This window comes from Bufo bufo, chromosome 4 (assembly GCF_905171765.1).
Source record: "Bufo bufo chromosome 4, aBufBuf1.1, whole genome shotgun sequence".
Taxonomy (NCBI): domain Eukaryota; kingdom Metazoa; phylum Chordata; class Amphibia; order Anura; family Bufonidae; genus Bufo; species Bufo bufo.
Window position 1 is genome coordinate 515,682,073 of NC_053392.1, and position 24,646 is coordinate 515,706,718.

Here is a 24,646-nt window from a genome sequence, read left to right on the forward strand (position 1 = left end):
TATATACTTCAGAGAGCCTATATGACCACGTGGAGGCTTCATAAACTTAGGATTTAGGATACTTTCACACTTGCGTTGTGAAGATCCAGCAGGCAGTTCCGGCCGGATCCGCAAATCCGTGTGAAAACGGATAGCATTTGTAGACGGATCCGGATAACAAATGCATTGAAACACCGGAAAACCAGATCCGTTTTGCTGGAATACTTGGTACCGGATCCGGCATTAATGCATTTCAATGGAAAATAACGCCAGATCCGGCTTTCCGGCAAGTGTTCCGGAATTTTGGACGGAGAAAATACTGCAGCATGCTGCAGTATTTTCTCCGGCCAAATACCGTAAGAGTGACTGAAGATATCCTGATGCATCCTGAACGGATTGCTCTCCATTCAGAATGCATTAGGATAAAACTGATCCGTTTTTTTCCAGTATTGAGCCCCGAGGACAGAACTCAATACCGGAAAAGACTAACGCTAGTGTGAAAGTACCCTTAGTCCCAAATTCCCTGACCTTTGTCCCAAACGTAATGAGGTATTTGCTTCCTTTTTCCATTCAATATGGTCCTGTTCTCAGGTGAAGGGGTTTTGGGAGCAGATCCTTAAGTTTTTATATGACAACATGGGAATAACCGTGGCAGAGGTATGCCTAGTGTTTGACGATCATGAGCTATTCCTGTCCACTGCTGATATTTCTCAATGAAACCTTGTACCAGGACAGGAAGACTGTTGCCCGATACTGGATGGCTGGCACTGTGACTGGACACACTCCATAAATAAGACGCTACCCCACAAGAAATGGATTTATAAAACACAGTAACAAGGAGGCCAAGTTTCATAAAAGATGGGATCGATGGACTCTTAGATTTCATACTCTCTGTGGGAGACGTGATTTGCGATTTTTGCATACCGTCTCCTACGTACGTGATCTGTGGCTTGGTTCGTGATGACTGCTGGGCTGCTCCCCTTCTCTGGTTTTCCGCCCACTGCCTTTTGCATTGTCTGTGTGTTTTCTGTACCGATGTTCACAGATTTCAGTTTCCCTGTCCTTTTGACATTTAATACTCTGCATCACCACGGTGCTCCTTGCCTGTCACCATATCACATTAGAGGTACACTGAATTTACTAATCCTAAAGATGGCGTAAGCTTACACCCGCTGTCTAGACCAGCACCACAATTATTACAGGGGCTCAGGCTGAATGATAAATGTGGTGTAGGGATAAAAAAATTTCACTAAGGCTCCATTCACACGTCCGCAAATGGGTCCGCATCCGTTCCCACAATTTTGCGGAACGGGTGCGGACCCATTCATTCTCTATGGGGACAGAAAAGATGCGGACAGTACACAGTGTGCTATCCTCATTGTCATCCGGCGGCCCCGAACTTCCTGGCTGCAGCTTCGCAAAAAATAGAACATGTCCTACATTGTCCGCAATTGCGGAAAAGAATAGGCAGTTCTATGGGGGGTGCCGGCCGGGTGTATTGTGGATCCGCAATACACTAGGGACGTGTGAATGGACCCTAACTCTACACCAACTATTAGTTGGCTTACTTTTTAGACAGATTTTTACACCAGAATTGGGGCGCAATTTGGTGCAAAATGGCACATCTTAAAGGGGTTGTCCAGAGGATAGGTCAGCGATATCAGATCGGCGGGGGGTCCGACGCAGCGCGCACGTGCCGTCTCCCTTCTCTCTTCCTGCTGTGCCATCTCCTCATACAGCTGATCGGCAGGGGTGCCAGGTGTCGGACCACCACTGATCTGATATTAATGACCTATGACTCATTATTAAAAGCCCGGTCAACCCCTGTAAACCCCTTTCTGCTAAGGCCTCCCCCCATGTTGAGAATGTCAAAAAAAAGTGTAGGGACCCTGGCAGCACCAAACTTTAAGACAGACTGTGTGTGACAGAAACACCTGTAATATTCTGTGCAATGAACGTTAAATATTATTCTCCAAATCCTCAGTTCTGTCACTTACATATAATGTGTAGTTCAACTGAGAAAATTATTCACACAAAAAAAAGAAACAAAGAGAAAACAAAGCTTTTAACCCTTACTTTATCATGTGTGAAATCTGAAAAAATTGCATATAGCCTCTCTGATGCAAGCCTGAGGGGGGAAAAAGAGCAGAAGTAAATTAGAATGAAATCAGCAAGAAGCAATACAATGACAGCTTCAAATATTCTAAAAAAGAAAATGGCTGCACACCGTTATACATACAAACAATAGAGCTAAGAAATGGGGGTCATTCTAAATAAAAGTGGTACAATACCGACTAGAAATGAGTAATGGAAGCTCTTAGTGCACATACGTGTCGGGCCCATCTACCAGGCGTCAAGGTGGCTTCCGCAGATGGGTCCCTAACACTAGTATACTGCCTCTCTTTGGACTTCCTAAGCCTACAATATTCACTAGGTATTGTACCACTTGTTATCTAGAATGACCCCCATTTCTTAGCTCTATTGTTTGTATATATAACGGTGTGCAGCCATTTTGTTTTTTATAATCATGTTTGCTTCATGGATATGCACCTGTGATTCTGAAGGTTCTAGTATAAATTTTCTTGTAGCTTCAAATATTCTATACTCTTAAAGGGGTTGCATTTATCCCCTTACCCACAGGAGCTTGCGCTCTGCTGGCAGTCCTATACAGATGAACGGAGCAACTCCTACTCCATTCGAAGGGGGGTAGAACACAGGACTTCCACTTTTGTGATCAGTGGGGGTCCCAATGGTCAGACCCCCACAAATCAGACACCTATGCCCTATAATGTGGATAGAGGATAAGTCTCTGTAATGAGGCAACCCCTTGAAATGATTAAAGGTGTTATCAGAGTCTTTGTAACTGATGACCTATCCTCTGGTAGATCGGAGTGAGACACCTGGGCCCCCGCCGACATTTGCTTGAGAGAAGACCCGATGCTCCTGTGAGGGCGACAACCTTCTCGCAGCTGACCCTAGGGCCTGTGATGTCATGACCATTAGTCACGTGGCCTAGGTGCAACTCAGCCCCATTCATGTGGATAGGTCACAGGTTACAAAGGGTTGGATGCCCCTTTAAATAATGAAAAGTAACTCTAAACAAGTGTACTCTTCTCCGTGTGCCATTCTCATTTATAAAGCTATGTAGAGTAGCTCTGTCACGAGGAACCCTATTGGGAATTCATGCTGCCCACGGTTTTGGCAGCATTAACCTGATGACAGGTTTCTGTTAAATGCTATCAATTCATCATTATTCTTATTCAGTGTTATGCCTCCCATTTTAGAAACAATGCGGCCTCACAGATAACAGGACATAGAAATACAAGCCACTCATATAGGTCAAGACAAAAAAACTACTACTTATACCTCAACCTTAAATACCTTTCAATAACTAAAAATGCTCATAATATAAAAGCTAGCAAAAAAATATAAGGACACAAAAAATAAAAATACACTAGCACCACCTAGTGGAGATGCTTGTAAGGCACGACTGGGTGATACTAATCCACTTTATTTTCAAGTCAAACCTTGCTTAGTTTTTTCCTTAATGTATTCAATGCGTGGCACATGCAGAACAGAAGATACATGTGCTGCTAAGAAGCAAAGCAAGTGAATCATGTCCACGTGCTGTCCATGTGGTCCAGAAAAAACCCAGATGAGCATGCACCACATTGCCCTATTTTATAGACGGAACATGCCCATTCTCTTCAATAGGTCTATGAAAACCATCACACACAAGGTGCCATCCTTGTGTGGTCCATTTATCACTGATCCATTGCACAGCAAACTGTAGGGTCAACCACAGTGGGGAAAAAACTAAATACGTCCTGAGCCCGACCCTTGGGGGGGTACAAAATGATCAGAGTGAGCCCTTAGGCTACCTGCACAAGTTGCGTATTTGTATGTAGAAAATCCACGGCAAAAAGCACATCCGCACTATTTATCACTGTTTCGGTGCTTTTTTTATTGAGGATTTTCAGTTTATATTAACAACCCCATTGAAGTCTATGGGGAAAATCACTATATATAAAAGGTGTGGAATGACACAAACAATCAACATGCTGCAGATTTTCAAATCTGCACGACACATCAATTTCTAAAAGATATTCAAAGCGTACACAAGATTTTGCAAATCTCATTCTCTTTACTGGAACTGCATTACGAAGCGGTTTTTCCACACAAATCTGCAGCCAATGACAGTCTCACCAGGGACCCCAAAGGGAACGAGGACACACTGCACAAGCATGGCCACCCTCCATTCACTCCTATGGGAGTACCGAAAATAGCCGAGTTCTAGTTCGCTATTTCCAGAACTCCCATACAGATGAATTTGTGTAAGTGCGGCCTTAAAGGGATTATCTGGTAGTTAATATTGAGGACCTATCCTCTGGATAAGTCATCAATATCAGATCAGTGGAGGTCCAACACCCAGGAACCCTGCCAATCAGCTGCTAGAAGATGCTGGCGCCGCGGCCTCTTTCTAGACCATGTGATGATGTCACCGTACATCGGTCAAATGGCCTAACTGCAGGTCAGTCCCATTCACTTCAATGCAGTACCAGGCACAACCACTGTACGGTACTGTGCTTGGAGAAATGGCAGGAGCTGGCTGCGCTCACCAGAGCGCGGTGACTCCTTGAAAGAGCTGATCTGCGAAGGTGCCAGGACTTGGACCCCCATTGCTGGATAACCCCTTTAAACACATTCAAGCCCTTAGGCTTAGGCCAGACACACACAAACAAGTGCAATGCGAGAAATTCACTCCATTCTGACCTCCGATCCTATGACAGGATCGCACATCATTATAATGTGTCCCTGAGAGTCCCGAACTGTACTGTATTACATTAAAGAGGACCTTTCATTGGTTTGTAGTAAGTGAGATAAATATCTGTACCTGCGGGGTACCCCCTGCTGTGCTGCCACCCTGCCTGTTTTATTTTTTTAAAATAGCGCTCCTGCGCCCCGTTATGGCCCCCCGCAAATTTCGCACTCAGTATGCTAATACTGAGCAGCAGAGCAATGGGGAGGAGACACCGTCTTTCTCTGTGGGCGTCTCCTTCTCCCTGGTTGTAGCGCTGTCCAATCGCAGCGCAGAGCGTCACAGCCAGGGAGAAAAAAACTCCCTGGCTGTGACGCTCTGCGCTGTGATTGAACAGCGCTACAGCCAGGGGAGAAGGAGAAGCTGACAGAGAAAGACTGCGTCGCCTCCCCATTGCTCTGCTGCTCAGTATTAGCATACTGAGTGCGAAATTTGCGGGGGCCATAACGGGGCGCAGAAGCGCTATTTAAAAAAAATAAAACAGGCAGGGTGGCAGCACAGCAGGGGGTACCCCGCAGGTACAGATATTTATCTCACTTACTACAAACCAATGAAAGGTCCTCTTTAACAGCAATACGTCAGTGTAATTCAATAGATTCCAGGTCTCACAGCGACACAGCCCTATAAATCACTATAATGCAGTGCGATCCGGTCAGGGAAGCAGAGGTCAAAATGGGTACTCACACTATTACATTGGACTCGCTCGTGTGTCTCTGCCCTTAATTACTTTTGGATTGGTGGGGGGTGAACATTTTTTTGGCAATCCTTGACAAAGCTTTACTCACGTCTTTGCAGTCTCTACAATCTCCTCAGGAGGGGTGTACATTTTCTGTACAGCGCGCTTTGGCTTCCCATGTTCTTTTGCTAATTGCTGTATGCAGTTGATTATTTGACTTGTTTGCTTCACTCCCAGTTTAACAGCGTGACACAAATCCTGCTGTAGAACATTCTCTGCTGCCGCCTCAAGCATGACTACCAAAGAGAGACGGAAAAGGTGTTTGAACAATGACAAATAGAAAATCTATGAACTTCTGTGAAGTCGAACTGGTTTAGAAATGGATCTTAGGCCTCATGCACACGACCGTATGTGTTTTGACGTTCCGTATGGCATCCGTTTTTTTTTTGCGGATCCATTGTAATAATGCCTATCCTTGTCCGCAAACTAGAAAAAAATAGGACATGCACTATTTTTGTTGCGGACATTCTGATGCGGACAGGATGGGTCCGCATCCTATCCGCAAAAAAAACGGAGCGGACGCGGAAACCAAATACGGTCGTGTACATGAGGCCGCAAAATGGGGTTCCGTTGTTCCGTGATCCGTTTCCGTGTGTCTTCCTTTACTTTTGGAGGTTTACCAGACATGAAGGAAAGTAAAAAGAAGTCTAAGTCAAGTTTGCCATGCAAATGATAGGAAAAAAACGGACGCGGATGACAATCTTGTGTGCCTCCGCGTTTTTTCACGGTCCCATTGACTTGAATGGGTCCGCGAACCATTTTCCGTGAAAAAAATAGGACAGGTTATATTTTTTTAACGGACTGGAACCACGGATGCGGATGACAACCGGTGCATTAGCCGAGTTTTCAACGGACCCATTGAAAGTCAATGGGTCTGCAGAAAATCACAAAAAACGGAACAACGGACACGGAATAAAACAACGGTCGTGTGCATGAGGCCTTAAAGAGTGACGTATAGAGGAAGACTTAAATGTACGCAGCAACAAAAGTGGCAATATTATCTATGCATATCATGGCTAGAAAGAGATACGAAAAAAAACAAAAAAGATGCCAACAGGTTACTTACCTACTTGGTTTTGGGCAGCCCCAGTAACTACCAGATTCAATAAACTGCTTGACATTTCTTTTCTGCTAGGGTTAACAATAAACTCTCCATCGATCAGGCCAATTCTAACAGCTCCTATATGGACAAAACAAAGGAAATACTCGATTAGGAGGAAACAAAAGGGAACTACATCAAATACAAAGCATCAATAGCAAATAACACATATTACACTAAAGAGATCCAAGCCGTGCGGTCCTAAGAATTAGGGGGTAAAGTCCGGAAAGTAATCACTACAACCAGAGAATTTCTACCATCTCTGCGACTGCAATACGGACCCCACAGCTCACATTAAAGGGTTTCGGTCATTTCATAAAGCTTTTAACATGTACTGGAGACATATCAGAAGTTTTGCTTGGTGGAGGCAGAGTGTCGAGATCCCCATCATCCATTGAAACAAAGGGGCAGAAGCAATCGGCTTAGTGTTTTGAACGGCTCTCTTCAGGTAGGCAGGGTTAACGGCGTAAGGACTTTCTGTACGCCTCCGAGGAGATCTGAGTCTAAGGGCCTGTACACCGATCAGTGGGAGTCTCAGCAGCTGGAACCCGACCTATCAAAACTTCTGACGTCACTAGAACACGTCAAATGGTTTATGAAATGCCAGATACACAAACTTTTAGAAACTCAGCAAAACTCAGAAAGGATCCCAACTCTGAAGCAGAAAAAAGAAAAGAAAAAAAGAGCTATACTACAATTGTGCCCATATTAATTTTCTATAAAGCAGCACCCAAAAGATCCAGGAGTTGGCAGATTATCAGAATTTCGTTTTCTGTTTAGCTGTAGTTATAGTAAATTTCATAGTACAGCCAAAAGGATGGCACTTGTTAACACATGCTGCATCTACAATTTACATAGCTATAGTTAAAATGATACAATTGTGTTTACTGGCAGCCACCACAAGGGGGAGCTCACTGCAAATAGATTTATGCAGCTCCCATTGAATGCAATAGGATCTGTATCAATTGGTATTCAATGAGCAGGGGTGGCTGCAAGCAACATTATTATTTTAAAGGGTTTCTGGCACTAGAATTTTCAGTATTAAACTGGCTGACATTAGAATTCTTACTTTTATAATATGTAAATTAGCATCTAGGATTGGGGGTGGGGGTGGGGGGGGCATTGCTCCTGCACCTAGAGGCTCCTGTCCCCCACCTCAAGTCACGCCTTCCAAGTGTTGATTGACAGAGCCAGGCATTGTTCGCATCCTTCTGCCTACCCTGTGCCCTGGGGAAATCTTGCGCCGTTTGGTATTCTGCGCAGGCGTGGTGAGGGAAGGACACTCGCAGGCTGCCAGCTTCCTCAATGCGCCAGCGCAGAATAGCGAACGGTGCAAGATTTCCACAGGGCACAGGGTAGGCAGAAGGATGCGAGGCACTGTCAATCAACACTTGGAAGGCGTGACTTGAGGTGGGAGACGGGAGCCTCTAGGTGCAGGACTTGCTTGCAAAATAGTGCGAGTTTCACTGAACGCACCCTGAACGCATCCGGACCTAATCTGTCACGCTCGTGTGAAAGAGGCCTTAGGCCCCTTTCACACGGGCGAGTTTTCTGCGCGGGTGCAATGCGTGAGATGAACGAATTGCACCCGCACTGAATCCGGACCCATTAACCTCTTAAGGACACATGACGTACTGGTACGTCATGATGTCCTGGTACTTAAGGACACATGACGTACCGGTACGTCATGTGTTGTTCCGATCACTGCCGCCCGGCCGGCAGTGATCGGAACCTGGTGCCTGCTCAAATCATTGAGCAGGCACCTAGGCTAAATGCGCGGGGGGGTCCCGTGACCCCCCCATGTCGGCGATCGCGGCAAACCGCAGGTCAATTCAGACCTGCGGTTTGCTGCGATTTCTGCAGTTTCTGATCAGAAACTTTATATGCCTAAAATAATGTTTTATTAACCCCCCCCTGCACCCCCGAATGATTTTATGGTGGCGGGAGGTGCAGGGGGAGGGTTGCGGGCGGTGTGGGCGGTGCGGGAGGCGGGCGGTGCGGCAGGCAGGATCGCGATCCCCCGCCCGCCTCCCCTTGTATAATCGTTGGTTTCTAGTGGGTATACCAGGGTGCCAGCACATTGCTGGCACCCTGGTATAAACGGCTGACATCTGCGATGCGATGTCAGCCATTTAACCCTTTCCATACAGCGGTCCGTACGGACCGCTGTATGGAAAAGGTTAACAGCGCAGGGAGCTCCCTCCCTCTCCCATCGGGGGGCTGCTGTGCCTTTGCAGCCCCCCGATGGGAGAGGGAGAGAGCCCCCAGAGAGTTCCCCTCAGCCCTGTGCTTACCCTTCCCCGTCTGCGAAGTTCTGAGCAGACGGGGAAGGTTCCCATGGCAACACGACGCCTCTCAGGCGTCCTGCTGTCCATGGTGCTGAACAGATCTATGCTAAAAGCATAGATCTGTTCAGTGTAAGTAAAATACAGTACAGTACAATATATATTGTTCTGTACTGTATTATACAGACATCAGACCCACTGGATCTTCAAGAACCAAGTGGGTCTGGGTCAAAAAAAAAGTTAAAAAAGTGAAAAAAAGTGGAAAAAAAAGTAAAAATAAAAAAACACATTTATCACTGATTAAAAATTAAAAAAATAAAATTCCCTACACGTTTGGTATCGCCGCGTCCGTAACGACCTGATCTATAAAACGGTTATGTTACTTTACCCGAACGGTGAACGCCATAAAAATAAAAAACTATGATGAAATTGAAATTTTGCCCACCTTACTTCCCAAAAAAGGTAATAAAAGTGATCAAAAAAGTCGCATGTACGCCAAAATTGTAACAATCAAACCGTCATCTCATCCCGCAAAAATCATACCCTACTCAAGATAATCGCCCAAAAACTGAAAAAACTATGGCTCTTAGACTATGGAAACACTAAAACATGATTTTTTTTGTTTCAAAAATGAAATCATTGTGTAAAACTTACATAAATAAAAAAAAAGTATACATATAAGGCTACTTTCACACCTGCGTTCAGGTGTCCGCTCGTGCGCTCCGTTTGAAGGGGCTCACGAGCGGTCCTGAACGCAGCCGCCCGGCCGCAATGCATTCTCAATGGAGGCGGATCCACTGAGAATGCATCCGCCTGCCAGCGCTCAGCCTCCGCTCCGCTCAGTGAGCGGACACCTGAACGCTGCTTGCAGCGTTCGGGTGTCCGCCTGGCCGTGCGGAGGCGAGCGGATCCGTCCAGACTTACAATGTAAGTCAATGGGGACGGATCCGCTTGAAGATGACACCAAATGGCTCAATCTTCAAGCGGATCCGTTCCCCATTGACTTACAATGTAAAGTCTGAACGGATCCGCTCAGGCTACTTTCATACTTAGAAAATTTTCTAAGTTTTAATGCAGACGGATCCGCTCCGAACGCTAGTGTGAAAGTAGCCTTAGGTATCGCCGCGTCCGTATCGACCGGCTCTATAAAAATATCACATGATCTAACCCCTCAGATGACCACCGTAAAAAAATTAAAATAAAAACAGTGTAAAAAAAGCCATTTTTTGTCATCTTACGTCACAAAAAGTGTAATAGCAAGCAATCAAAAAGTCATATGCACCCCAAAATAGATGCCAATCAAACCGTCATTTCATCCCGCAAAAAATGAGACCCTACTTAAGATAATCGCCCAAAAACTGAAAAAACTATGGCTCTTAGACTATGGAGACACTAAAACATTTTTTTTGTTTTAAAAATGAAATTATTGTGTAAAACTTACATAAATAAAAAAAATTGTATACATATTAGGTATCGCCGCGTCCGTGACAACCTGCTCTATAAAATTACCACATGATCTAACCTGTCAGATGAATGTTGTAAATAACAAAAAATAAAAACGTGCCAAAAAATCTATTTCTTGTTACCTTGCCGCACAAAAAGTGTAATATAGAGCAACCAAAAATCATATGTACCCTAAACTAGTACCAACAAAACTGCCACCCTATCCCGTAGTTTCTAAAATGGGGTCACTTTTTTGGAGTTTCTACTCTAGGGGTGCATCAGGGGGGCTTCAAATGGGACATGGTGTAAAAAAAAAAACTGTCCAGCAAAATCTGCCTTCCAAAAACCGTATGGCATTCCTTTCCTTCTGCGCCCTGCCGTGTGGCCGTACAGCTGTTTACGACCACATATGGGGTGTTTCTGTAAACTACAGAATCAGGGCCATAAATAATGAGTTTTGTTTGGCTGTTAACCCTTGCTTTGTAACTGGAAAAAAAATATTAAAATGGAAAATCTGCCAAAAAAGTGAAATTTTGAAATTGTATCTCTATTTTCCATTAAATCTTGTGCAACACCTAAAGGGTTAACAAAGTTTGTAAAATCAGTTTTGAATACCTTGAGGGGTGTAGTTTCTTAGATGGGGTCACTTTTATGGAGTTTCTACTCTAGGGGTGCATCAGGGGGGCTTCAAATGGGACATGGTGCCAAAAAAACAGTCCAGCAAAATCAGCCCTCCAAAAACCATACGGCGCACCTTTCACTCTACGCCCCGCTGTGTGCCAGTACAGTAGTTTACGGCCACATATGGGGTGTTTCTGTAAACAGCAGAGTCAGGGCAATAAAGATACAGTCTTGTTTGGCTGTTAACCCTTGCTTTGTTAGTGGAAAAAATGGGTTAAAATGGAAAATTAGGCAAAAAAATGAAGTTCTCAAATTTCATCGCCATTTGCCAATAACTCTTGTGCAACACCTAAAGGGTTAACGATGTATGTAAAATCAGTTTTGAATACCTTGAGGGGTGTAGTTTCTTAGATGGGGTCACTTTTAGGGAGTTTCTCCTCTAGGGGTGCATCAGGGGGGCTTCAAATGGGACATGGTGTAAATAAACCAGTCCATAAAAATCAGCCTTCCAAAAACCATACGGCGCACCTTTCACTGTACGCCCCGCTGTGTGGCCGTACAGTAGTTTACGGCCACATATTGGGTGTTTCTGTAAACGGCAGAGTCAGGGCAATAAAGATACAGTCTTGTTTGGCTGTTAACCCTTGATTTGTTAGTGGAAAAAATGGGTTAAAATGAAAAATTAGACAAAAAAATGAAATTCTCAAATTTCCTCCCCATTTGCCAATAACTTGTGCAACACCTAAAGGGTTAACAACGTATGCAAAATCAGTTTTGAATACCTTGAGGGGTGTAGTTTCTTAGATGGGGTCATTTTTGGGTGGTTTCTATTATGTAAGCCTTGCAAAGTGACTTCAGACCTGAACTGGTCCCTAAAAATTGAGTTTTTGTAAATTTCTGAAAAATTTCAAGATTTGCTTCTAAACTTCTAAGCCTTATAACATCCCCAAAAAATAAAATATCATTCCCAAAACAATTCAAACATAAAGTAGACATATGGGGAATGTAAAGTCATCACAATTTTTGGGGGTATTACTATGTATTACAGAAGTAGAGAAACAAACTTTGAAATTTGCAAATTTTTTCCAAATTTTTGTTAAAATAGGTATTTTTTGGTGCAAAAAAAATAATTTTTTTGGCTTCATTTTACCAGTGTCATGAAGTACAATATGTGACGAAAAAACAATCTCAGAACGGCCTGGATAAGTCAAAGCGTTTTAAAGTTATCAGCACTTAAAGGGACTCTGGTCAGAATTGCAAAAAATGGCCTGGTCCTAAGGTGTAAAAAGGCTGTGTCCTTAAGGGGTTAATTTCTATGGGGCTGTGCACATGAGCGGTGATTTTCACGCATCACTTGTGCGTTGCGTGAAAATCGCAGCATGCTCTATTTTGTGCGTTTTTCACGCAACGCAGGCCACATAGAAGTGAATGGGGCTGCGTGAAAATCGCAAGCATCCGCAAGCAAGTGCGGGAGCGGTGCGATTTTCACGCACGGTTGCTAGGAGACGATCGGGATGGGGACCCGATCATTATTATTTTCCCTTATAACATGGTTATAAGGGAAAATAATAGCATTCTTAATACAGAATGCATAGTACAATAGGGCTGGAGGGGTTAAAAAAAAATTATTTAACTCGCCTTAATCCACTTGCTCGCGCAGCCCGGCTTCTCTTCTGTCTTCATCTTTGCTGTGCACAGGAAAAGGACCTGTGGTGACGTCACTGCACTCATCACATGGTCCATCAACATGATCTTTTTTTACCATGGTGCTGGATCATGTGATGGACCATGTGTTGAGCGCAGTGACGTCACCACAGGTCCTTTTCCTGTGCACAGCAAAGAAGAAGACAGAAGAGATGTCGGCTGCGCGAGCAAGTGGATTAAGGTGAGTAAATTTATTTATTTTTTAACCCCTCCAGCGCTATTGTACTATGCATTCTGTATTCAGAATGCTATTATTTTCCCTTGTAACCATGTTATAAGGGAAAATAATACAATCTACACAACACCGATTCCAAACCCGAACTTCTGTGAAGAAGTTCGGGTTTGGGTACCAAAAATACTGATTTTTCTCACGCGCGTGCAAAACGCATTACAATGTTTTGCACTCGGGCGGAAAAATCGCGCATTTTCCCGCAACGCACCCGCATCTTATCCGGGCCAAAAACATGACGCCCGTGTGAAAGAGGCCTTAAGGTGCCTATACAAGTTAGAAGAAAGTCAGCTGATTACACTGTTTTTCAAAGAACTGACCGACCAACTACATGTATCAGAGAAAAGAATGATGGGGCATGTAGTCCTCTGTTACGTGTGATGAACTACTGCCAGTTTATTCCCCTCTCCCTGTTGAAAATACAAGCACATTCAGCTGAGCCAATAGTGTATAGGGAGTCAGAAGTAATAGCTGTCAGTGGAACAAGCATTTGGTGACTGCTGTCTAAAGTGTATTAGGGCTCTTAAAGGGGTTGTACCATGAATAATATTCTACATTTTTCAAACCAACACCTGGATCTGAATACTTTTGTAATTGGATGTAATGAAACATTTAGCCATGGAATTTTTCAATTCAAAGGCTGCAGCGTGGTGCACGTGACCATGGATGGGGCATCACACTTCTGGTCAACCTGCCAAAAGGAGCAGGGATCGGAGTCTCAGTGATGGAACAGAGCAGCGGAGTATAAACACAATTTTCCAGGCCATCACTAAAAATGTTTTTTGGGGTAGGGCAAACCTTTAAAACTCTGACAATATTAAGGGAAGCAGCAACAGTTGGTTAGTGCTGGGTCCCTTGGTTGTCTGACTGTACGGCAAGCCACCAGTTGCTGCTGACTACGACTGCAAACAAAGCCGATGCCCACAGTGGTTATTGGAGTGCGCATGCGCATTGCAAGAATGCAATATGGGCAGTGTACAATGTAAAACGTTGGTGACCGACTCCCTTTAATTTCTATTCCAGTCTTATCTTACCTACTGGCCCATTCCAAGGTATATCCGACAACGCCAGTGCAGCGGAGGCTAAAAAGACACAGACAGGGTGAAGTCAGAGGTTCAATACATCATAGCATGTAGTTATTGTCCAACTGAAGAAAGGTTCAAGATTCTTCAAGGGCTGGATTCACACATGCAATTTTGTGGAAGTTTTATTTTTATCCAAAACACAAGAGTGGATACAAAAAATCTTTCTTTTATACTTTTTTGAATCCACTTCTGGATTTGGCCTGAAGCAGTTCATATCCACGACACTCTTTTCTGAAGGGATTTTTTTTTTTTTAAACTGACCTGTGCCCTTCATTCTCTGGGTCAGTACCATTACATACCACAATCACATAGTTTTTCTTGTGTCTTAACATGGAAATAGAAATTTTGAAAAAAAAAAGTTTTTTCTTTTCATCACCATATTCTGACCCCATAAGTTTTTTTTTATAGTTATGGCTACAGAGATGGGCGAGGGCTTAATTTTTGAGGGTTAGTCTGTAGTTTTTATTGATACTATTTTGGCACCAGGGAGGTGAATTTGATGGGGTTTTTTTTCCGTTACGACGCTATGGGATACATATCTTTATATTTTAATAGAACAGGGTTTTCGGTCAGGGCGATGCCTATGATTTCTTTGTTTATTTAAATTTTGGGAAAATGGGGGCGATTTATAAATATATATACACTGCTCAAAAAAATAAAAGGAACACTTAAACAACACAATGTAACTCCAAGTCAATCACACTTCTGTGAAATCAAACTGTCCACTTAGGAAGCAACACTGAGTGACAATCAATTTCACATGCTGTTGTGCAAATGGGATAGACAACAGGTGGAAATTATAGGCAATTAGCAAGACACCCCCAATAAAGGAGTGGTTCTGCAGGTGGTGACCTGACCACTTCTCAGTTCCTATGCTTCCTGGCTGATGTTTTGGTCACTTTTGAATGCTGGCGGTGCTTTCACTCTAGTGGTAGCATGAGACGGAGTCTAAAACCCACACAAGTGGCTCAGGTAGTGCAGCTTATCCAGGATGGCACATCAATGCGAGCTGTGGCAAGAAGGTTTGCTGTGTCTGTCAGCGTAGTGTCCAGAGCATGGAGGCGCTACCAGGAGACAGGCCAGTACATCAGGAGACGTGGAGGAGGCCGTAGGAGGGCAACAACCCAGCAGCAGGACCGCTACCTCCGCCTTTGTGCAAGGAGGAACAGGAGGAGCACTGCCAGAGCCCTGCAAAATGACCTCCAGCAGGCCACAAATGTGCATGTGTCTACTCAAACGGTCAGAAACAGACTCCATGAGGGTGATATGAGGGCCCGACGTCCACAGGTGGGGGTTGTGCTTACAGCCCAACACCGTGCAGGACGTTTGGCATTTGCCAGAGAACACCAAGATTGGCAAATTCGCCACTGGCGCCCTGTGCTCTTCACAGATGAAAGCAGGTTCACACGGAGCACATGTGACAGATGTGACAGAGTCTGGAGACGCCGTGGAGAACGTTCTGCTGCCTGCAACATCCTCCAGCATGACCGGTTTGGCATTGGGTCAGTAATGGTGTGGGGTGGCATTTCTTTGGAGGGCCGCACAGCCCTCCATGTGCTCGCCAGAGGTAGCCTGACTGCCATTAGGTACCGAGATGAGATCCTCAGACCCCTTGTGAGACCATATGCTGGTGCGGTTGGCCCTGGGTTCCTCCTAATGCAAGACAATGCTAGACCTCATGTGGCTGGAGTGTGTCAGCAGTTCCTGCAAGACCAAGGCATTGATGCTATGGACTGGCCCGCCCGTTCCCCAGACCTGAATCCAATTGAGCACATCTGGGACATGATGTCTCGCTCTATCCACCAACGTCACGTTGCACCACAGACTGTCCAGGAGTTGGCAGATGCTTTAGTCCAGGTCTGGGAGGAGATCCCTCAGGAGACCATCCGCCACCTCATCAGGAGCATGCACAGGCGTTGTAGGGAGGTCATACAGGCACGTGGAGGCCACACACACTACTGAGCCTCATTTTGACTTGTTTTAAGGACATTACATCAAAGTTGGATCAGCCTGTAGTGTGTTTTTCCACTTTAATTTTGAGTGTGACTCCAAATCCAGACCTCCATTGGTTAAAAAATTTGATTTCCATTTTTTTATTTTTGTGTGATTTTGTTGTCAGCACATTCAACTATGTAAAGAACAAAGTATTTCAGAAAAATATTTAATTAATTCAGATCTAGGATGTGTTATTTTTGTGTTCCCTTTATTTTTTTGAGCAGTGTATATATTTTTTAAACTTCCCCTAGGAAACGTGCACATGTGATCATCAGATCGCTTCTGTGATAGACTCCAATGTATTACCATTGGAGTGCATGAGAATTCCAATATGTTCCTATGGAACCCTGTAACAGGGAGGGCCTCCACAGGAACATAGCTGCAGTGGCCCTGGGTCATTCTGGAGGACCAGGCTGCTGCAGGGAATGAACGGTTCCTCCAATCACCACTATGTGGAGCCGTTCCAGGCTTGGAAGCGCAGCGCTCCCGAGTTTTCAGCCTTCAGATGCTATGGTCACATTTCACAATGGCAACTGAAGGGTCAAATGTCTGCGATCAGCGCAATTTCTAGAACGAATGAACTACTGGACCATTTCTTTATGTAGCCCAGCTTCTGACCAGGCTTAATGCAGGAACTGAAACCCAAACCCCATACAAGCGAGTAGAGATAACCTGCAGTGTGGCACTGGGAGTGCTATTGTGCAGGGAAGAATACTAGAAGGGACCATTAGGCTACGGATACACCGTGATATCGCACAACATTTTTTGTAATAATAGTCAATGGTGTCGCACAGAAACCCAACCTGGATGGATTTTTTTGCGACTATCCCAGTGCGACACCATTGACTACCATTATTAAAAATGTTGCGCGACTTTTCTGCCACAAGTCACTGTATGGCCCTAGCCTTATGCTTCATTTCCACTGCAGTGTCTACACTCTAGTGATTAGTGATGGGTCACAGTCCCCATTAATTTGTAAGTCATGGTATACCCTACTGATATCCCATAACTTACTTACAGTTAGAAAACCCAGGAAATTGGGAAACACTGCTGTAAATACCTCCATTTATTGCCAAGACATCGGGTTCATTGATCCCATCCACTGCTAATAAGTTACACAGGATCTGTAGTTGGGAAAATAAATTGCAACAGCATTAGCGCACATACACAAGTATGAATATAACGTATCGTAAAAAGTTTAAAGGGGTTCTGCACTTTGTTTTAACTGATGATCTATCCTCTGGATAGGTCATCAGCTTCTGATTGGTGGGAATCAGACACCCGGGACCCCCGCCGATCAGCTGTTTGAGAAGGCAGCAGCGCTCCAGGAGCGCTGCGGAATTCTCACTGTTTACCGCCGGCCCACTGATGTCACGACTAGTATCAACTAGTGTGGGCGAGGCTAAGCTCCATTCAAGGCAACAGATCAGAGCTTAGCCCCGCCCACGCTAGTTGATACAAGTCGTGACGTCACTGGCCCTGCGGTAAACAGTGAGAAGGCCGCAGCGCTCCTGGAGCGCCGCTGCCTTCTCAAACAGCTGATCGGCGGGGGTCCCAGGTGTCGGACCCCCGACGATCAGATGTTGATCTATCCAGATGATAGATCATCAGTTAAAACAAAGTGCAGAACCCCTTTAATGTTTTTTTTACCCCCCAGCAGCAGTGCCGCTCTTGTCTAGTCTATGGACTGTGTCTGATACTGCAGCTCCTACACGGCCCAGTTACCAGAGCAGAGCTGCAATACCTGACACAGCTGCACAAGAACTCCATCCAGAAACTCCTTTAAATAAGCTGTAACACTCACCTGTGTATCATAAAAATAACCGGCATGAAATAGAGGCCGAATTGAACGATCTAGGAACACAGAATATTTTAGATCAAAATGAGCAACATACACAGTGACTTCCATCATGCAGTATGGCAAAAGTTCAATGAAGGCCAAATGTAAAAGAATTAATTCCTATGTACTGAGCTCCCCCTATTGGTGGCTGCAGGCAGACACCTTTTTTAATAGATGGGAAGTGGAATTATCATTGTATTTATGACAGTTGTTTGGCTTGAATACATTGAGAAATATATTGTTCAGAATGAGTGCCATATTTAGGAAGCACCTGTACACCGACACAGAAGTGGGATAAAGTGGGTGAGGCCAAGGATGACTTTTGTATTACAACTTTTTCCTTAAATTTTTTTTCTTCTTAAAGGGGTTGCGTCACCCCAGACATTGGTGCACCTATGTCTAGAACAGGGCCCCCAAAGTGAACAAGAGCACACCAAGCATGAGCGACGTGCTCTCCCTTCACTTCTGTGGGAGTTTCGGAAGTCAGCCACTGCTCCATTCACCTCTACGGGACTGGTGGAAAAAGGTGAGGGCTTGCCTCTTTTCGGTACTCCCATAAAAATGAATGAAGGGTGGCCGCTCAAGCGCAGCTGTTCTCCATTCACTTTGTTGATCCTGTTCTGGGACCTGTACCTACCTGACATTGGTGGCATATCCTAGCGATATGCCACCAATTTCTGAGAACACCCCTTAAATTAAAACAAAACTAAAAATGGAAATTGATCAGAAATGTAGGACTTGGCACTTTGTTGCATGGTTAATGCACTCATACTGGGAAACTAGGAGGTGCAGTACAAGTGCTGAGTTGAGGTCAACCTGCTCCTCAGTATCTAATAAGCACATACAAGTTGCTGTAAACAATGGGTGAAACTGGCTTCAAATTTCAGGCCCCTCGGTCATGTATTTAAAGGGGTTATACAGAATTAGAAAAACATGGTTGCTACCTACTAAAAACAGTGACATACCTGTCCACTGATTGTGCCAAGTACTGCAGCTCAGAGCTATTCATTTCACTGGAGATCAGCTGCAACACCAGAAGCAACCCAAAGACAGGTGTGGTGCTGTTTCTGGGAAAGTAACAATGGCCCCTTTAATACACTGCATGTAATGTTTTTGCTGTTTTACGAAGTATCCTTAGCTAAAAGCTCTGCATAGCACATAAGTGTGGGGTCTCGTGTACCAAAGTGCTGTGCAGAGCTTTAAGCTCGCTGCTGCCCCCATCCCAGTAGTACAGTGGAACCCATACCCTGCTAAAACAGTAAAATCGGTAAATAAAGTATATCACAAAAATGAGTTTCCAAGCATTTTGAACATTTTTGCATAAAGTGTCTAAAAGGTTAGTAACTTTTTAGGAAAAAAAACCCACGAGTTTTCATTAGTTCATTGGGGGACACAGGACCGTGGGTATAGCTGCTTGCTGCCACTAGGAGGCGACAATAGGCTGAAAAGTGATAACTCCTCCCCTGCCAGCTATACCCCCTCCAGCCTGGAGAGAGCATGTCAGTTTGTGCCCAAGCAATAGGAGTAGGATGGAGAGGAAAAAAAAAAAAACAACAACACGGTAAACAACCAATAACTGACAAATGCCAGTCGGACCGAACCAGAACTGAGGACCATACTGGCCCCACCAACCGCCATCATTTGCTGCAAACAGAAATCACTGGGTGGGAGCTGTGTCCCCCAATGAACTAAGCGAGAAAGATTTTACAGGTGAGTTCACAAAAATCTTGTTTTCTCGTTCGTATCATTGGGGACACAGGACCGTGGGACGTTCCAAAGCAGTCCACGGGGAGGGAAGAACCACACGCCCATGGAGAAAGCGCCCTCGAGGATGCGTAATCCACTGCCGCCTGCAAGACCCTGCTGCCCGGAGCAGCATCTGCCGATGCCTAGGAAGGCACCCGGTAAAACTTGGTGAACGTGTGCCCGGAAGACCAAGACACTGCCTTCTACAACTGGAAAGCTGATGCATGGAGGAGATGAACCCGAGAAGCGCTGACCGCTGGTCGGGTGGGCTATAACTCCGCTGGGCGGTGCCTTACCCCGGGAGCGGAATGCCCGAGCAACTGTCAAACAGATATACCTGGAAAACATCCATTTGGAGGCCGTCAAGCTTTGACAAGGACCTCCAGGAAAAAACTGGTAAAAGTCTGTACGGCGGTAGGCGCTATTCATGGACAAGCAAACCTCAGAGGCCAAATTACATGGCTAATGGAGAGCTCGCTCTTCATAATGCGAGGGAGAAAGAAGAGAAACCCATGTCTGTGATGACGTGAAAGGGCGACTAAGATACTGGGCGGAGCACTGCCTTATGTTTATGACAAAAGAAAAATGTACGTGCAAGACGGCGCTATCAACTCCGAAAAACGCTGGGTGGATGATCCCGCCACCCGGAATGCTGCCTTCCCAGAAATAAAAAGGAGAAGAAGACGTCCCAGAGGGAGGACCTAATCCTCACTGAAACTCCACCAAACAACCTACAGTTCGTTTGGACGAAGCCAGCTCCTGGCCGCAACTGTGGAAGCAGAACCAAAAATCCAGGTCCGCAAGATCCTCCTCTGGTCAAGAGAATGCCCCCTAGGAAGTGGTAAATTGGTAGACCAATGCCCCTAGAGCCGTAAAGGCTTGTGGTGAGACTTCTAGCGAGAGAAGCTGCTTGAGAAACCACAGAGAAAAAAAACGCCTGAGCCAGGCATGCCCAACTGCAGGCCAAAGAACCAATACCTTGGAGAAAGGTAGAAGTAAAGCCGATGTGAGCATCACCGGTGATGGGAAGCCCCGTCAGTGACCATATTTTGACAATGTGGCAACCCTGCCTGGTAGGGCAGAAAAGTAGGACCAAGATGAGAGAAATACTCTTGCCGGGTGGAGTGCGGTTACGACATCCAACGCCCCCACCGTACCAGAGGTACCCTTGTCACGTGGAAAAAATAGAGATGGGATTCCAGAGCCGTACAACCCATGGCTACTGGTCAGCTAGACAGAAGGGGAAGGTGGTCAGCCATCCAGCTCGAGGAGGGACAGGAAAAGAAAAAGGTGTTCCGTTCCCAGAACGAAACCCCTACCAGCGGTGGCAAGGCGTGACAGACACCCGCTCTGCGTGGCGTGGGGAGACTCGTAGTCCACCCCCGGAATGAGCAGTGAAAGGAATGACCACCATCGGCTTGAGGTGCCGTAGACATTACTCATATCTAAAGAGAGGTAGCACCAATTGCGTCACGGCATCAACTATTAGCACCCAAGTCCCGCTTATAACGGCAATCTAGTGGTAGACGAGTGCCGCAGGGACTAAGCTACCCAGTAGAGCGCACCCGAAAGTAGTTGCTGATCAGCTATGGCAATTACGCCATCGCAAAGCCCGAGTTGACGTCAGAAGGACAACAGTTGTCAGAGCAACGGTCAATTATCGGTAGTGTAAACCAGTAAGAGGGCAGGGCTAAAGCCCATTCCCATCTGGGACTGGCGCTCTACAGAATCTAGTGGTAATGCAATACTGCGCCTAAGGAGGAGGCCATACAAGGGAAGCCACGAAAGTAATGCTAACGCCATACTCCAGCTGAGGAGGAGGCCACACCGTAGAGGCCACCAATTCCAGTGTTAGAAGAATCCGACACCTGACGAAGGAGCTGTGCAGTAGGAACCCTATTATGTAGTGGGACGCAAATACCCCTTGTACAGTAGGAGCTACAGCATGCTCCGCCAGCGTAAAACTGAGGGGGAGGCATGAGGACATCCAGTAGAAGCCATGGTACCATGCTGTCCCAGTTCAGTAGAGCTAGCCTTAACACTCCACCTGAAAAGGGCGCTGAACAGGAGCGACCGCCGAAGCAGTGCCAGGGTAGAACCCCTACCTGAGGGGGGCTGCCCCACTGCAGCGACTACGATCTCTAGCCCTAGCGTGAAAACTTCCCCTGCGGAGGAGAACACGCTGTAGTAGCCACTGCAGAGTGCGAGCATAACACCCTCACCTAGATAAGAAAGAGTGGTGGACAAAGAATACAGAGTCAGTGCAACATTCTGCTCGCTGGATCGTAATCACAATATTCTGTGTAATGGCATGCGCACTACACGTTGTCGAGGACCAATACCATGACCAACCTGACCGGTGGAGGCCCATGGGGATGGGGTCTCTGGGACACTTAAGTGTTGCTGGGTGACCCCCCTGAGAGAACTAAGGTCGACATATTTGAGCCCCCAACCAACGCCAGAAGAATAGAAGGATACAATATCGAAGTAGCCACAGTATCCATATGCCACTAGATTAAGAGTACAAGGCACCAGCGGGAACCGACTGTTGCCACGGCCCCCCTGTGAAGGAAGCCAAGGCATCAAGTGTCGTGGCGTAGTTGAATTATAGCATGCAAAGATGCTTAGTGATTCCCCCATTAACGGATCACTTGTGGAAGGAGGTAATGCCACAGGAAGCATGGTGATGGCAAACGACTGATGGAATAGCATCCAGTGGTAGTGCAATCCTCCAGTTAAGGAAGGGGGTAGCGCAACAGTTAGAACCGTATCCAACGGTAGGGTAATTACCCCACCTATGGAGGGGAGAAATATATACGGCAAGTACTGTATCCCAAGGTAGTGCAAGTACACCACCTATGGAAGGGGTTAATGCACAAGGCAGGAACTGAATCCAATGGTAGAGAAATTACACCCCTTATAGAAGGGGGTAATGCATACGACGAGTCATGTACCCTGTGGGAAGTGCCATGTCTCCACCTATGTAAGGGGGTAATGCATACGGTAAACACTGCAACCAGTGATAATGCCATAACGCCACCTATAAAAGAGGCTAATGCATACGGCCAGTATTGTACCTAGTGGAACTGCAATTCCGCCACCTACGGAAGGGGGAACGCCTATGGCTGGCACTGAGACCAGTGCTAGTGCAGTTAGTCCACCTATGGAAGGAGGTAATACATAAGGTAAGTACTGTATCCAGTAGTAGTGCAAATGCCGCCTAAGGAAGGGGGTAATGCATACAACCAGTACTGCTGGCTAGCATGCACGCAATCTTGGAAGATTGAACCGGATTCATGTCAGAGTCCGAATAACTGATACCCCCCCCTCGGAACTAAACCCTCCAGGGAGGGAGGGAGGGTTCTGAGCGTGACCCTAGGGAGGAAGGGTGAGGTGTGGAGGTGAGCAAGGAGGAAATACCGTATTTTTCGCCCTATTAGACGCACCTAGGTTTTTGGGGAGGAAAATAATAAAAAAAAATATTTTTAACCAAAAGGTGTGCTGTGTGTTTGGTGGGGTTGGAACTAATGGTGGTCTGTGGATGGCACTATTACTGGGGGATCTGTGGATGACGGACACTGTTATGGGGGGGATCTGTGGATGACGGACACTGTTATGGGGAGGATCTGTGGATGACGGACCCTGTTATGGGGGGGATCTGTGGATCACGGACACTGTTATGGGGGGGATCTGTGGATCACGGACACTTATGGGGGGGATCTGTGGATGACGGACACTGTTATGGGGGGGGGGGGATCTGTGGATGACGGACACTGTTATGGGGGGGGGGATCTGTGGATGACGGACACTGTTATGGGGGGGGGGATCTGTGGATGACGGACACTGTTATGGGGGGGGTCTGTGGATGACGGACACTGTTATGGGGGGGGTCTGTGGATAACGGACACTGTTATGGGGGGGGGGATCTGTGGATGACGGACACTGTTATGGGGGGGGATCTGTGGATGACGGACACTGTTATGGGGGGGGGAATCTGTGGATGACGGACACTTATGGGGGGGGGGGGATCTGTGGATAATGACGGACACTTATGGGGGGGGGGGGATCTGTGGATGACAGACACTTATGGGGGGGGGGATCTGTGGATGACGGACACTGTTGTGGGGGGGGGGGGGATCTGTTGATGACCGACACTGTTATTGGGGGGGATCTGTGGATGACCGACACTGTTATTGGGGGGATCTGTGGATGACCGACACTGTTATTGGGGGGATCTGTGGATGACCGACACTGTTATTGGGGGGATCTGTGGATGACCGACACTGTTATTGGGGGGATCTGTGGATGACCGACACTGTTATTGGGGGGATCTGTGGATGACCGACACTGTTATTGGGGGGATCTGTGGATGACCGACACTGTTATTGGGGGGATCTGTGGATGACTGACACTGTTATTGGGGGGATCTGTGGATGACCGACACTGTTATTGGGGGGATCTGTGGATGACCGACACTGTTATTGGGGGGATCTGTGGATGACCGACACTGTTATTGGGGGGATCTGTGGATGACCGACACTGTTATGGGGAGGGATCTGTGGATGACGGACACTGTTATGGGGAGGGATCTGTGGATGGCGGACACTGTTATGGGGAGGGATCTGTGGATGGCGGACACTGTTACGGGGGGTTCTGTGGCTTGCACTGTTACAGGGGGGATCTGTGGCTTGCACTGTTACAGGGGGGATCTGTGGGTGGCACTGTTACAGGGGGGATCTGTGGGTGGCACTGTTACAGGGGGGATCTGTGGGTGGCACTGTTACAGGGGGGGATCTGTGGGTGGCACTGTTATATATGTGCCATCCACAGACCCCCCCAGCCCATAACAGTGCCATCCACAGACCCCCCCAGCCCATAACTGTGCCATCCACAGATGTCCCCCATAAAAATGTCACCCACAGATCACCCCCCCCCCCCCCGCCGCTCCAGTATACAAAATGCCCCTGCGTCTTATGGGGTGAATGCTGGCAGTTTTACATCGCAAGCTGCGATGTACGAGCGAGCGGGGACTCTGGGAGGAGGAGCTGGGGGCCGGCAATAGCGG

General features: G+C 46.4%; 1 protein-coding gene across 1 annotated transcript in view; it reads right to left on the reverse strand.

Moving 5' to 3' along the window:
* Positions 1–24,646, reverse strand: part of PNPT1 (polyribonucleotide nucleotidyltransferase 1) — a 91,822-nt gene that overhangs the window by 53,413 nt on the left and 13,763 nt on the right. Inside the window, exons 5-10 of the mRNA XM_040429711.1 lie at positions 17,800–17,849; positions 17,056–17,119; positions 13,950–13,997; positions 6,601–6,714; positions 5,584–5,770; positions 2,056–2,107 (exon numbers count right to left, since the gene is read on the reverse strand). Coding sequence (XP_040285645.1) covers positions 2,056–2,107; positions 5,584–5,770; positions 6,601–6,714; positions 13,950–13,997; positions 17,056–17,119; positions 17,800–17,849 — 515 coding nt within the window. The remainder of the gene's footprint in view (positions 1–2,055; positions 2,108–5,583; positions 5,771–6,600; positions 6,715–13,949; positions 13,998–17,055; positions 17,120–17,799; positions 17,850–24,646) is intronic.